This window comes from Charadrius vociferus, unplaced genomic scaffold (genome assembly GCF_000708025.1).
Source record: "Charadrius vociferus isolate BGI_N301 unplaced genomic scaffold, ASM70802v2 scaffold487, whole genome shotgun sequence".
In the NCBI taxonomy this organism is placed as follows: Eukaryota; Metazoa; Chordata; class Aves; order Charadriiformes; family Charadriidae; genus Charadrius; species Charadrius vociferus.
Window position 1 is genome coordinate 1,092,222 of NW_009649169.1, and position 15,591 is coordinate 1,107,812.

Here is a 15,591-nt window from a genome sequence, read left to right on the forward strand (position 1 = left end):
AAGAAGTTTTTCACTTTGAGGGTTGTAAGGCACTGGAACAGGTTGCCCAGAGAGGTTGTTGAGGCCCCATTGCTGGGGGTGTTCAAGGCCAGGCTGGACGTGGCCTTGGGCAACCTGGTCTAGTGGGAGGTGTCCCTGCCCGTGGCAGGGAGGTTGGAACTCGATGATCTTCAAGGTCCTTTCCAACCTAAACGATTCTATGATTATGGCACAGTGGCAGACTTGGGAAATGGAGCCTGGACTTCACAGGATATCTGGATAGCTTTGTCTGATGGGAATTGACCCAGCATACTTTGAAAGATAGTGCTTTGGGATGGCTGAAATATCAGGCTCTTTCTAAGGAGACAGTTGCCATACAGGGAATCTAACAAAGGTTAAGGGTCGCTCTGTAGCAGGATAAGTTTTACTTTTCCCTCTGTGTTCCAGTGGGAAGACATTGAAAGCTATCGAGTTACCCTGGATCTAAAAATGGGTAGTGAGCTAATGAATGTCAGTTTTGTTGTTGTTGGCAGCTTTTGTTTTTAGATTTGCAAAGATTTTTAAATTTATAGGGTAATATTGTGATTATGTGAAAGCACAAGATGATCTATAGCGCTTCCAAGCACGAAATCCTACTTCGAGTACTCAAGCTTCATCTCTACTTTTAGTCATAAGGTCCAATCTTGCGTTACCAAGAGAAATAAGAGGACAAAATCAATCAGAAGCAGTAGGTGAGGTGTTCTAATGGTAGTACCTTTGCTGCTGAAAACCTGTCCCTCTCTTACACATCACATTTCTATCCATCAGGCTTTAATATGCCTGTGTCCAACAGGAGGAACTTGAGTTCCTTCATTTCTTCTTTGCTTTGTAGCCATGTGTGCTGCCATTTCTTCACTTCTGTTTTTGGTGACCTAAACAGATAATCCTTCTGAGGCGATTCCTGTAAAGGCTCTCATTTTCAATCCAGAGTTACTGGAGTGACTATTTGAATTTACTTAGTTCTTTCACCACTTCTTCTGGAGAGTGATTGTCAGAACTGGATACGACATTCCCATTGCTGTTGCACCTCCCATGTTTTATTCAGCCAAGCCCTTCAGTCACAGTGTCTTACCCAGTGTCTGTGCCCACCTCCTCATATTCTGTCAGCCTCTGCATTTCTTTTTAACTTCTGCTTTTTCATAGGACAGAGTGCTACGCTCAGAAAAGCACTTTTCTGATGATGGCTAGACTTTGGCTGTAATGAGACGCATTTTTGTCTGCTTCCAGATAGACTGCTTTCAAGGAGTTTTCTTTACCTTTGTCATTTACTCATCACAGTTTGCATAAGCTGGGATCTTTTTAGGAGTCTAGGCTTTTTTTGTGACTTCTAATGACTTATTAAATAGTTCAGGCCTGGGAACACATTCTTGTACAAACGGAATAAAAATATACACAATCATTAATGACTTTTCAGTCACAGTCATGTTATAGGACCTACTAGTTAGCCAGCTTTAATCTCTTTAATGTGTCATGTTGTTTTGGAGTCAGGTTAGTTCCCTGATCAACATATTATACAGTAGCCAACTCTAATGTGTTACAGAGCTTTTAGTAAATTGCATCAACAGTAATGATTTTAAAAAAAAATAATTCCATTGTTTTTCCCAGGATTGATGGCACAGAAGCAGGCTTATGATTTGATTATTCATACTTTGGAAATACTGGGGGGGGCTGGCATTTTTCCAATCCTCTGCAGCTTTCCTGGTTTTCAAAGCCTTATTAAAAATTGATATTGATGGACGAGCTTGCTTTTCAGCTTTCACAGTACGGAAAGGTCCCTCGAGAATAGGTTGCATAGCCAACATCTGTGAAGGGGGAGACCTCTGCTCTGCAGCTTAGGAGAGTTAAATTACCCATCCCTGCCCCAAAGTTAGGAAACGGGGTCAGACCAGAAACAGCCAAGCAACCTAGGTAACTCCCTTCTAGACACAGAAATGCAAAAAGATCTGAAAGTGTAAAATAAAGCTGCTTATTCTTGGTGGGACTGACCAAGTGTAAGGCCTGGCCCGTAGCAGTTGCTTGAACGGAAAGGATCTCCAATTCATGTACTGCCTTCTGCTGTTGCAGCCGCAGTTCACTCCTCTGATCTCCAGGCTCGGTTTGCAGTCTTGGTTCCTGCGCATTTGCTATGCCTTCAACAGCGTGTTCGCTGGGACGGAAAGTGCTCAAGTAGTGGCCCTGTCACGTAGCATTCTCTGAGTTATGTAACCAAATATTTCATAGGGTTTTAAAACTACCAGTGCAGAGAAGAGAAAGCACTAAATTAAATGCCTGTGGAGGACAACAATGAATTGGGTCATCTATTAAATTTTTCATCTCTTGAGTCTGCTCAAGCCCAGCAGCAGCCGAAGCAGTATAAATCTGGGAATTCATGGTCTTAAAATGAGAAAATAATGGATGAAGAGGCCACTATGAGGTAGATATACAAAGAGTTGTATCCCTTTCCCCCTTTTTTTTCTTTTCAAATGCAGCAGGAGGACTTTTGTTGACAAAGCTGATTATGTATCCACCTCAGGTTTATCAGCCTCCTTTGATATCAAGCTGAACATGAATCATTGGCCAAAAGGGAACAATTTCATAGCAGGGTAGGTAACACAGAGTGGATCAAGGATATTTGACAAAGTCTGGTGCAACTCGGAGAGGAGCAACATGATTTTATTTAATAAAGGATAAATCTGTACAAATGAGACCAGAAGAAAAGTCTTTTGTCTTAACTGTCCTTCTTGCCTCTCCCACCACTGCAGGGGTATAGTCAAAATTTAAACTACCGTACATGGGCATAGCTCCCTTGCTGTCACTGGAGGTATGCTGACTCATACCAGCAGAAAACACTATCCTTGTGTTTTAGACTAGGTTTTCCAGTTTTTGGTGATTTCTCCTTGTTTTTAGTGGTTCAAGTTGTTTCCTTGGGACACTATTACTCTATTTGATAGCCTAATATATACTAATGATAGGGTGACAATAATATTCTACTACCTTCATTCTTTTCCTTGACTTTCCGTCCTATTGTCCCCTAGTTGAAACTTTTTATCAGCACTTGAACAAGGAAGAGGAGAAACTATTTTTCACACTGTAAGCCTGTTAGCATCATGATGCAGAAGGGAGAAAAAGGCTTTGCTTCTGCTTTGTGATTTAAAAATAAACGAGATGCGTAGTAATTTCCGTTGCCTTTGCTTAGGAGAGTGAAGTCCGTCTATTTGTATTTGCAACTGTCTGGCACTGGGATGCTCGGTGCAGCTTGGGTTGGTGCAGACTAGGTGGAGGAAAACTGAGCCTGTGGGGTGAACAGCGAAAGGCTGAGGAAGCGTGCATGAAAACAGACTGCAGATGGGTGAGATAAACAGGATCCCCAGGCTGTGACTGAGTAGGCAGGCCTCTTTAATGGCTCTTAGCAACGCCCCTGCTTTGACCCTCCTCATATGTGAGGAAAATCAAATCAATACACTGTTCTTCAAACCACGATGCTGCAGCAGCAGCAGGGCATTGTGGCAGCCTTCGTCTCTTAAATTCATCTACGCTTTCCTATTTGCTGATCTCTGGATATCCGTCCCTGCAGCTCTGCCAAGGAAGACCCTGACTGCATCTTTAATCGGATTGCTTGAGCTCCCATGTACAACCCTCTTCTTATTAGCAAGTATTAGGTAGGCAATTTTAAAGTGCTTTCGGATTTGCAGGCAGCTTTAACATTGATCTCAGAACTCTATTGTATTCTCTGTAAACATAGCAGAAGCTTCTCTTTAAAACCTGCTCTGTTTTAAATCTTGCTTTTCTTCTGTTTTTGTGGTTGGGCAGGGGGGACTGCTGTTTTTTCCTTCTTTTTTTTTTTTTTTTTTTTAAATGTTGTAGCTGATTTGTGCTTTTGGAAAAGGATATTCCCTCGCTGAGCCCTCCCCTGTTCTGCAGAACAGCTATAACCAGTGCCATACAGTTACTTTCAGTGTTGATGAACATCTGTTCAACTGTCTAACGTATAAGGCAGGCTGCTCACTCTTTTATTCTTTAATTTTCCGGTGCATACTTCAAAACTGCAGATCGGGACTGTAATCACTAAGTAAGTTCTGCTTCGGTTCCAGACATGGCTAACAGAGGACCAAGCTATGGCTTAAGCCGAGAAGTTCAGGAAAAGATTGAGCAGAAATATGACCCGGAATTAGAGTCTAGGCTGGTGAACTGGATTATTGTACAGTGTGGAGAACAGATAGAGCACCCTCCTCCTGGAAGGCAACATTTTCAGACCTGGCTGATGGATGGAACAGTAAGTGTTTTGTCCAATTACATCCTTGCATGTGTTTATATGCACAGTGTCCTTATTTTCTGTCTTCATCTTGTTAAATTGGTCAGAGCTCATGGCCAGTGCAGAAACCTATCTCTTAGTATGTGATTTATTTCCTTTTGATGAGGAATCTTAATCTCAGAAAATAATTATTCTGCTAGTGCACTGGGATTAGTACAGTACTTATGATTCTTATGAGTCATGCATGTTATATATGAGTATGACTCATTCCTTCAGCACCTTTTCTCATACAGTTAAATGAGATCTGTTTTAATATCAGATCTATACTTTTTCTCTTTAAGAAATAATCAATGTTGACAGGGAAAGGTGAAGAGATATAGAAAATCTGAAGGATTGGATTATGTCATAACTGTTTTCTTCTTGGGAATAATTCTGTAGCTAAAACATTGTATTCCATTGGTTTATTGAACAACAAGCAGATGCTGCTGTTTGCAGTAGGCTGTAAGAATACGCTAATCGTTGAATCTCTGCCAAAGTGACTTTAACAATATTTCAATTGACATTGCTTATTTTTTTGGCTCAGGCATGTGGTTTCTTCTCTGTCATTTGTTATATAACCTTTGCCAGTGATTGCTTTGTTGTTTCTAGCAGATTAGGATTTACATGATCAGGCTATTGCCATCAATTAATGAAAGCTTTAAAGCATTTCTAATATACTTTGATTACTATCAACTCACTTCTTTGTTTTTAAGTGAGGAAGTTATGTCCCTGACAAAAACTGGCCAGGTCAAAAGCATTTTGCAGCATCATTTCATGTGCAGAAATTGCCTTCTAGTTTGATGACTGCTTTCTAATTTTGTTTCTGTATTTATCTCTCAGCTGTTATGCAAGTTAATAAACAGTTTACATCCAAAGGGAAATGAGCCCATTGCAAAGATCTCTGAATCAAAAATGGCTTTCAAGCAGATGGAACAAATTTCTCAGTTCTTAAAAGCCGCTGAAATCTACGGAGTAAGAACAACAGATATTTTCCAGACAGTGGATTTATGGGAAGGTAAAAATAATAAACTGGAAGTCAGCTTGCAGTCTTCATTTTACTTTGCTTTGATGTGTTGTAATGGTGCATTTTGTCTGAGGCATATTCTCTAATGTAATTATCTTTTGTTTCTGTTTGTCTTACCTCATTACCATGTTCTTCTGGTGGTGCATTATCTCCTCTGAGGGATTTATATGGCCCTGAGGGCATAACGGAGCCTTTCCAAGCTCATGTGTTATCCAGAAGCCCATCATTCTGATAGAAATCCACAGACCTAATAAAACAAATGTTCTCTATGTTAATGATTTCCAAGTAAATAGCTTCCAATAGCAAATACGGAAAAGCCTTATTTTCTGATGATAAGATTTTATTGCAGTTTTTAAATTATAAGCAAAGCTTAAATTAGGGCTATAAAATGCATTCCCAGAAGTATATATGCCTCTGTGAAGCTTATGAGGGCTCGTTCGTCACTAGCAAGAAGCAAAACACTGCTAATACCATGTTAGCTGAGCATCTCTCTCTAAGGATACAGTCTCTTAAGAGAGGTCACTATGGCAACAGCAAAAAAATTTCGGAGCGCCCCTGTGGTTTTGCAGTAACACAGGTGAAGTCTACCTCCATCCCATGCTCAAAGTGGAAACTGCATGTTCTGGTTCCTGAGGAGCTGAGTCATTTGTGTGTTCATAGGGCTGGGTTTTGCCCACTTCTGTGGAGATGCATCTCTTTCTGGTGCTCTAACCAAATACACTGTATATCCTGCATCTCTCCAGACAAGGTGATGCAAAACACTTTGTGTGGGGGCTCAAAACAAGGACAGCTGTAGGGTAGTGAAAGGGTCAAAAATCTGCCATGAGAATGAAACAGTGGAAGGAGAAGAACAATCCATTGAGAAAGCTGGTCACGTAGTTTTTGTAGGAACGCACATGGAGGGGAAAAAAGTGGGGTCTGTTTTCACAGGCTGTTGGGATGGGTGGAAGAGATCACTCCTCTGAAGGACAGCACAAGGAATGAAAGACTAGGGGACATTTTGCAGATGGGTTAGAAGGGAAGGATATACTGACAGCTGGACTTACTGGGATCTGTAATGTTCTCAGGCTGACAGATTTGCTTGACAAATCCTACTTTTGGGCACAAGGGCAAGTTTGTTTCTTCCAGTTCAGTCTTTAGTGTTTGATCCAAGCTACCTTTAAATGAAGGATTTTCACTTCCCTGAACACCCTCCCCCTCCTCAGCCTAGCAGGCTGCTGAAAGAGAAGCTCCATCTATCTTGTAAGGGATGATAATAGCTCATTTCAGATGCTGTTCTTTGCAGTCTTTTGCATCTCATAATGTCTTCACACCATGCAAATGAAAGTACGGTACATTGATCCTTATGATGAAAAGGACTTGCTTTGAAGACAAAAAGCTCCTAATGATGGTGGCTCTCTCCTCATTTCTCTTCCTTTCACTCTTCACCTTTTCTCAACAGATGTAAGGAAAAAAATCTAGTGACTTCCAGAGGACAGCAAGTCAAAACACAGCTCACAACCTAGGAGGGAGACATGCAAGACTTTTCTCCACTATTATTTTAAGACTTCCCAAACTAATCTGTGTCTCCTCACTTTCCCACTCCCTTTTCATCTCTCCTGCTGCTCATTTCAGTGCTGAGATGAAACATTATGACTCTCCAGCAGTGAGTCACTGCAGGCTTTTTGTGTCTAACCATAACTCTGACCTCTAGCATCTGTACTGCTTCAGGGCTGCATCGTCTGAACCTGGATGCATTAGCTGGACAGAAAGGACAGTCTCTTTTTCACTATTTCATAATTACAGCACTCCTACACGTCAGGCCATAACCTCTTTAGAAAGAGAGGAGCTGTCAATGTATGTTTATAGGGAAGGAAAAGTATGTGTGACAGAAAAACAGCTTTTCTCTGGCACTAATTGTTTTCCGAGAGCTTTTGCTTTGAAATTCTTAGTAATGATTAATGAAAATGTTTTAGGATGCAGTCTGCTGTCAGCTGTTTCAAACTCACTCAGTCCATCTGGTGCATTTTTCTTCATCTCTGCGACCTCCTGGTCCAGGAGAATTATCACCTCTTTTTTGGTCCTTTCTTACTTAAATGTACTGTGCTGAGCAGCTTTCCCTAATCCATGCCCAAGATATTATGTTCACTGTGTTTTACAGATACATCCCCGGTATATTTCCAGGCAGGCAAGAGGCAGCTGTACCTCTGGGTACTTGTTCAGCCTTTACAAAACAGCATTTCAGGAATACTGTGCAGAGCAGTTCTTTGCCTTTAGGTTTGAACCTTCCTTTTTCTGGACCTGGAGAAAAAGGCCCCTTGGCCAGGTTTCCCCAAAGAGAAAGGCTTACGATGAGAAGTGACCATCGGCCCCTTTCTCCTTGTACAGGCAGTGCTGAGATCCTCTATGAGGTTGTGCTATTCAAATCACGTTGCAGAGGACACTGAAGATGCAGAAGGAAAACCGTGGGTCCCTGTGGCATGATTCGGGGAGGCTGAGGCTGGGGACTGGGCAGGCGGCCCACGTGGCTGTCGGTGAGCAAGTACTGGAGCTGAGGGAAGGCACTGACCGCAATTTGCTGCAATGCCAGGGTCAAGCCTGCCTTCAAGAGGATGCAGATGATCCCTTCTGTCAGGTGGCTGCAGCGTTAGGTGACTTTCCCATTGGAACTTTAAAAATTTTCGCTGCCCTTTTTATGCTGAGCACTGAGCCCCTCGTATCCTTTGCTGGAAGAGGGCCAATGTCACAAGACTACACGTGTTTGGGGTCTTCCCTCACCCACAGCAAGGATGCTCTGCAAAGCCGTGGCTGTGGCTTTGTTTTGTCACGTGGCGCTCGGCTCCCACTCGGTCTGCTTTTCCCCTGCAGCGTCTCCCACTCGCCACTTAAAAATAAGGCAGAGCTGAGTGCGGAGCATGGGGGGGGCTGCCAGATGGCTCCACAAGGCTGATCATCATATTTTGCTACCCGTCTTTTGTTTCTTTTTCTTTCCTTTTTTTTTTTTTCTCTGCGCTTGCCGTCGTTATTCAGCTCATTCACTTTTAAATCCTTCTTCACATCCCTCTTCATCCCAGGCAGTCACCATGCTCCTCGTTATACGGGAGGCATCCCAAGGACGTTGTATGTGGCATCTGTTACAGCATATGGTACATCTGCTGCTCCGGGGAGCTCTGAGCGTCTCTGCCTCGCGCCCTTCCATGTGCGCCTGTGTGCGTGTGTGAGATGTCGACTCTTCAGCTGCCCTCTTAAGCAAGTGCCCCGTCTGATGCAGTTTGCGTTAACAAATAGAGTAAAATGAAGATTCTAGATGGCCGACAATTTATTTTCTGAGCAAATGATCCCCTGCAGACAGGAGTGCTACAAACTTTAATAGGCTGTATGACAGCCACAATTGGAAGCTGCTAGATGTTTTCAGCTTTAGGGTGTCTTTGTCACCTCAGCCAGTGCATTACGCATTTAGATTTTTACGAACTGAAGCCCTGAACTGCGTTTGCCTATAATCAGGGTGATGCGTAGCATAAACACAGAATGTGCAGCGCTTGCTTCCCTCTGCACTCCAGCTGGTTTACAGCAATTTTCATTAATATTGGTCTACTGGAGGTATTTCTGAAATCTGTTATTATCATAAACTCTCTAGTATCTCATGTTTTTATGAGTTGCTTATTTTCCCATGTGAAGAACTGACAGTCAAAATCAGATCTGATAACTAGATAAATTATTTTAAGAAAGAGGAGGAACTGGAACAGAAAGAAAGGGAGGGGAGTCACAGAAACACTTATGGAAGGATTTCAGAAGAAGGGAGAGGCAAAAGGCAGATTTTCAACAACGTACCACCTCACACAATTGGAAATACATGCTGTGACTCATTTTTGCTAGAAAGTTTTCCACAAGTTATCGTCTGGATTGGGTAGAGAGTTAGAGTCTGTCTGACTCTGATGTCTTTATGTTCCCTGCCCTTTTTACACCAAGTGACAAAGTGCAAGAGAAGAATTAAGAAAAAGGAGTAATCTTAATTTTTTAAAAATGTCTGTGGGGATATAATTTTTTAAATGCAAATCTCTATTGAAAATGAGCCTTATATTTTGAAGGTGTAAGGTGCCCTCTTGAAAACCTAGTGAATTTTCAGTTAGTTGGAAGGTGTGCCTCTAAGCAAGTGAAAGGCATGTTCACCCCTCCCAAAACAGATGGGATAAATTATCCCCTGAGAAGCTTTTCTCTTGCTGTTTTTTGTGGAGACAACCTAAAGTACGAGTGATGACCAGGTACGTAACTTTCACTTAGCTAAAGATGAGATAAGCCCTGACTTTCTGAAATGAAGAATGAAGTGAGGTAACACAGGGAGTGAGAAAATGGAAGAATAGTGAACTGGACAGCAGGAACTGAAGGTATGAAACTGCAGAGCATCGATTGTTGCCAGCCTGAGAAAATAAACCTGTAGGAAGGATTTGGGAGATGATTCGATGGTTAAATTGGGAAGGACTAATGTGAGTTATCTGCACAGGAGCTCTCCAGGACTGCTGTGAGGTCTGTTAGCACAGGGACTGACTGCAAATACCAGGGGTTAAATGGCAGGATCAGTCATGCCAGTTTACAGGTGAAGAAACTGAGAGACAGCACAGTTATTTACCACATTGTTCTCCTTCAGCCACGTTTTACTGAGTATATTACCATTCTTTGTACACCAAAGTAATGTCTTCTTAGGAGAAAATTTTGCCAAAAGGATTATCTAGAAGGACTTAAATAGTCATTAAAATAGCCAAAGGCCTGGAAACCTGGAAATGTCTGAATTGTTAGGTTTTGCTTTAACACTGTCCCTTTAATGACTTTGACATGCAAGGGCTTATTAAATACCTCCATTTCAGCAACTGTAAAATAGCTTTTATAATGCTGTTAGTGCACTTTTTCAGGGGAGCTGAGGGAATTAGTTAATACATTGGATAGAAGTGTTTATCAGTGTGCCAAGCTATTTGTTGTGCAAGGATTTCTTATATTAATTTCACTGTCTGGCTTTCTAGGGAAGGACATGGCAGCAGTGCAGAGAACCTTAATGGCTCTAGGCAGTTTGGCAGTCACCAAGGACGACGGTTGCTACAAAGGAGATCCATCCTGGTTTCACAGGTAAAATCCCAAGCACAGCTTGCCAGAGCTGTCTTCCTAAGGAAGCTGGTAATATTGTCTGCCTTTAGGCTCTAAGGAAATTTATTGGGAAAGAATCTTTCCAAAATTTCCTTGTGATGGACAGATTTTCTCTCCAGAGTCTAGAGGAGGGAAGCAAAGACCCAACCAGGCAGCAACATTTTCTACTCTTCACTGGTTCCCAAGTTTATCAGCATCACTGCTAGGTCCACGAGTCACCATACCTTGTCAGCCTAAAGTTACACCACGGTTGCTGGGGAGGAACTCCGTGGGAGCTGTGTAGCACAGCTATGTTGCTGCCTTTTCTTATGTAGCCCTCCTCACCACACCTTATGTGTCCCTCCTGCCCCGGAGCTGGAAAAGCACTGCTGGTAGGAGGATTAAGGAGTGCATCACCCGTGGCTCCAGCTCTGGCTTCCTATCCCTTTTGCTGCATGAGGGGCACACACTGATCACTGAAGAAGAGACATAATTTTCTTGTCTGCTGACGGTACCCCCAACTCTTGTTCCTTGGAAGGATAGCAATGATACTTAGGAAATTCAGGCACCGGTTTTGATGACATTTGTCTATTTAGCAGCTTTCAGCTAATCCTCTATATCCATTTACGAAGAAAAGGGGACAAAAATGGCAGCAGCCCGGCAGATACGTGTGTCATACGAGTAGCTGGTAGGGAAGGTGTATTTTTGCCTCACATCAGATAACAGACAGAAAGACTAATGAAGACAAGACTGTTATAGCTGTCAGCAAACCCCCATAAAGTGATCCATTTACTGAGCAAGGAGAAGGCATGAAGCCCATTTCTATTTTTCATCAAACCAAAAATGATTTCATTTCCTAATTGTCTTTTTTCTTGGGGAGTACCACTTATCTGTAAAGAACTCTCTGCCGTGGCAAAGCTGTGTCTCTGCTCTAAAACTCCATTTGTTTTGGCTAGGGAGGCTGAGAAGTGGGGGTAGGAAGAAAAGGAAATCTTCCCATAGTTAGTTAGGTTCCTGCCCCTCAGGCATATTATTGACATGAGATTACGCCATCCAAGAGTATTTCTTGGGCTGAAATATCTGAGGCATGTTAGCAGAAAGAGTGCTGGCTGCTTGTCTTTGGTTTCCTTGAATTTTCTGATGTCTAGGTGAGGGTCAGCAAAAGGAAAACAAACTTTACTTGGTTTGGCTTAAACCTTGAGCTGGTTTAACTGAGTTCTAAGGGAGACTTGAATTTTAGGTGAACGAGTACAAACTCCTATGCATTCTTTGTAAGAAATTAGTTTAAATTAACTTAATACAGTCCACAAAGAGATTTGTATTTATTAAATATAATTGGGTTTAAAATTCAAATCCAGTTACAGGCTTTAATATAAACCAGACATGAAATCACTATGACCCAGACAGGCTTATTTGTTTTATGTAACTAAAACAAAGTCCTACATGGAAAAATTAATTTTCATCTGGACTCTCAATTGTAGGTGGGAACAGTTTTCATTGGCATAAACGAAGATGTGATCACCTCCCTTTTCCCCCTAGCTCTCTGTCCTGCCCATGCTGCTTGGATAGCCAATCCCTATCTATTGCAGCCCCTAAAATAGCATTTTGTAGCTACTGCCTTAAGGAAAACTGATGTTATTTCTACAAGGAAATAACATATGGCAGATTGGGAGCTGTTTTCTGAGTAGCTTACCCATCCCTTCGGGCAGATCAAGCCCCCTCACTGCCACCCAGTGTTAGTCATGAGTCAGCTTTCAGGCTGATTCTTAATCGCCTTAAGTTAAATTGAAAGAAGTCAAGATTAAATGGAATGAGAGAATCCATGCAGGGATCTACAGTGATTAGATGCCCCTACACTTCAGTTAAGCCGTTTAACTTTCCATTGCCAGTGTCTCACCTGCCCGGTCCCACCAGGCCTCCCTTGCGCACCCATGGACCCGTGGCTGTTTGTTATCTTGCAGTTTGGCAGCCACAGGCACTGGTGCAAAGTTGGCATAAGAAGTTGGCAGATCTGCACAGTGGGCTCAGTTTGCAGTGAGGGTGATGCCAGGTGACGGCAGGCAGGGTCAAACAGAACCTGAAATAGGGCAAGACACTGACGAGAATAGGCTTGCCCTCACCAATTTTTTCTACGGTCTCAGTTAAGGCGTTTCCACCAACCTAAAAGCAAATCACAAGTAAGTGTTGCTGTCTGTAAGACCGTCATATAATAAATGCAGTGCTTATGATGGTAATATAACACTATAGGATCCAAACTGTTTATGTAATCAACTTTTATTAGCATATACAGACTTTCCTTTGGTTTCTCTTTTTATTCCTTCTTTGCAGTTCTCATTTTTTTTCCTGTTCAGAGTTAACTTTTCAACTTTCTGTGGAGTTACTCTACAACACAGCTGAAAATTCTAGGAGGAAAGAGAGAAAAAAAATAGAACACGTTCCTGGGATTTTAATTAAGATGAAGGCAGACACAGTAAACTTGAGATTCAATTAGGTAATAGGAGTAGTTCTAAAAACATCCTCTCGGAGATTCTGGCAGTAGTTAGGTGCCTGTGCAAGGATTCTGGAAAAGAAATTAAGCAGCAGTGAGTGTGAGTTACTTTCTGAGGCGCCCGAAGTTCTGTGTGCCCCCCTCCAGAACAGCATGCTTTCTGGCAAGAGCTGTGGGATCTGAGAGCCTGTGATGGGCTTCTGTCAGCCCTCTTGTTCGTCTGTACATTAGCACCAGAGACCCGTTCTGAAAAATGGCAGGTTAGTACTGGTTTTCTCTGGACCTTTCTGTTTGCTGGGCTTTCACGCAGACTTGGGCTCTTCTGCACCGTCCTGAATGCCCCAAGCCTAGCAAAGCCTTCAAGTGCTTGTTGGGACTTGAGCCAGGGTGCTCAGCACAGTACAGGATCAGACCCTCACAGAGAAGATCACGTTGATGGTTTTCAATCACAGCAGGCATCTCATCTGGCATTCTCATCTAGTGGTGGGGTGGGGAGAAAAGGAGAATTGCAACTCGATGCGATATCGCAGAGTAACCTGATCCCAGGACAAACAGACACCGCGGGGAGAAGGATTATACCAGGGTGGGAGCAGCCTCTGGTTGATTGAAAGCCTCCCTCAGTCTGGGGCTCTGCCGATTCTTACGGCTTATTTGGCAGCAACAGGCTGATCCTTCTCCCTTGTAAATGACTTGTTTTCCCCACCCTGTATAAATTAAAGATTAATCTCAGATGAACAGTTTCTCGCAAGGCAGCAGAGTACAAACTTTCATGCTGCTTCTTAACTGCCACTTTTGCCCTTGGTGCTACTTTCAGGAGAAAGAGCCTCCTTTTAAACTCCAACAAAGGTTCATTGATCCAAAGGGCTTTTGAGACCAGGGACACGGAACAAAAGTGGTCGGTATGTTTTGACGGAAGATAAAGGATTGGCATACAGTTAAGACACAGGTGCAAAGGGCTAAGTCTATTGCTTAGAGGAGAGAGATCTGGAAATGGCAAGAGAGTGATTGTTCTGTCCTGCAGGCAGCCATCATCCACTCTGTGAAAATGAGCAAGTCACTTCTCTGTCCCATTGTTTCTCCGGGTACGTTCAGCTCTTAGTTACTCCACTGAGTTAAATTATACCAATTCGTGCTGTTGCTCTAGATGGGTATCAACCTGTATTAGAGCTCAGGTAAGTGTCTCATTGATCAGATCCCATGGACTACAGCTTTTAAGGGCTATAGGGCTTAAGACAAATTAATCCTATCACGAGTGTTATATACAGTACTACGTAAATATTTTACCTGTCATAGCTGCTGAGAAAGTCCCTCGAAGTTCTGGAATAAGTGCTACAGTGAAAGTCTGAAGTGTTGTAGGTTTGATTAGAGCATTACTTCTAACTGCAGGAAAACAATCAGCCCAGCCAGTATTGTCCAGCCCATGGGAAGGTGCAAATGAAATATTGAATTACAGGGGACACATCTGTTAACATGAGCCAATTGCAGACTGCTTTTCATGATCCTCTGGGCATATGCAGATTGACGGTATGTGTGTATGTTGCTTTTTTGTGTGCATCTGGACAGGAAAGCACAGCAGAATCGACGAGGATTTTCAGAAGAGCAGCTTCGTCAGGGACAGAACGTAATAGGCCTTCAGATGGGCAGCAACAAAGGAGCATCACAGTCGGGTATGACAGGCTATGGGATGCCAAGGCAGATTATCTAAAAGCATCTCTGTACAGAAAACACTCCTTCTGCAGCATGGTCTGTTAAAAAAAAAAAAAAGAAAGAAAAAAAAAAAGCTCATTAGTTCTCTTTCTGCCTGGTTTTTAATAGTTAGTGCTCTAAGGTTTGGGATATTTTTTGTTTGGTTTGTTTTATTTGCAGCTGCAAGAGTTCATCTGGGAACTTGGGTTTTCGTGGTGGTGTGTGTCAGTTCACAGCACGTGCGCACTGCTGCCTCCTACTTTTCACTTCTGAACTATGCAACGACAATTATTCTGTATTAATTTATTTGCAAAGTGTTATCTTCCATATTTGTCTCACACCGCACTTGTATTTCAACCAGTAACCTCGTTCTTCAATTCAGTGATGATATTGTTTGACCTAAAAATAAAGGCAAATTAAAGACACCTCTTAGACTCATTATTCAAAGGAAGTAAAAGCAATTAAAACCAATGACCACATGGTACAGTGTTGAGGAGTTAAATGTTTTGAATGATCGGTATGTCTCATCTCTAACCCAGAGTCCTCTCTGAGTGACTCCTTGCTCTAGTGTTTACAGTCTGTGTTACATATTTAATTTAGTGTTTGTCTAAAGGTGCAGCCAGTGTATTTTCCTAAAAAAGATGTATTATCCTCTGACTCTGATTCATGTAGTCCCATCCAATTTACCTCAGATTTCCCGTGACCTAGTGTGCTGGGTTGACTGCAGCTGACAAACTTGTGGATCGAGATAAAACCAGTTTAACAGGGAAAGAAAAATAAGGAATTAATTCACTACTTCCCATTGGCAGGCAGACATTTTTAGCCACTTACTGGAAAGCAGGGCCTCAGCATGCATCATGGTTACTTGTTACCACAGTCATCCCCCACCTTCTTCCTCCTTTTCCCTGAGCTTTGGTTGCTAATCATGACACCGTATGTATGGGATACCCCTTTGGTCAATTGGGGTCAGCTGTCCCAGCTGTGTCCCCTCCCGGCTTCTCACCCACCCCC

The 15,591-nt window shown here is 42.6% G+C and overlaps 1 protein-coding gene across 2 annotated transcripts; it reads left to right on the forward strand.

Annotated features, from left to right (window-relative positions):
• The first annotated feature begins 3,265 nt into the window (after positions 1–3,265).
• TAGLN3 (transgelin 3) lies at positions 3,266–15,006 on the forward strand. Of its 2 annotated transcripts, XM_009888494.1 has the most exons (5): positions 3,266–3,656; positions 4,089–4,270; positions 5,129–5,303; positions 10,307–10,409; positions 14,458–15,005. In XM_009888494.1, the coding sequence occupies exons 2-5, from the start codon at positions 4,091–4,093 to the stop codon at positions 14,597–14,599; spliced, it is 600 nt and encodes a 199-aa protein (XP_009886796.1). In that variant the 5' UTR covers positions 3,266–3,656; positions 4,089–4,090; the 3' UTR covers positions 14,600–15,005. The 2 variants fall into 2 exon arrangements, with proteins under 2 accessions (XP_009886796.1, XP_009886797.1); XM_009888495.1 differs by lacking the exon at positions 3,266–3,656 and having other exon boundaries at positions 3,924–4,270; positions 14,458–15,006.
• The last annotated feature ends 585 nt before the right edge of the window (positions 15,007–15,591 follow it).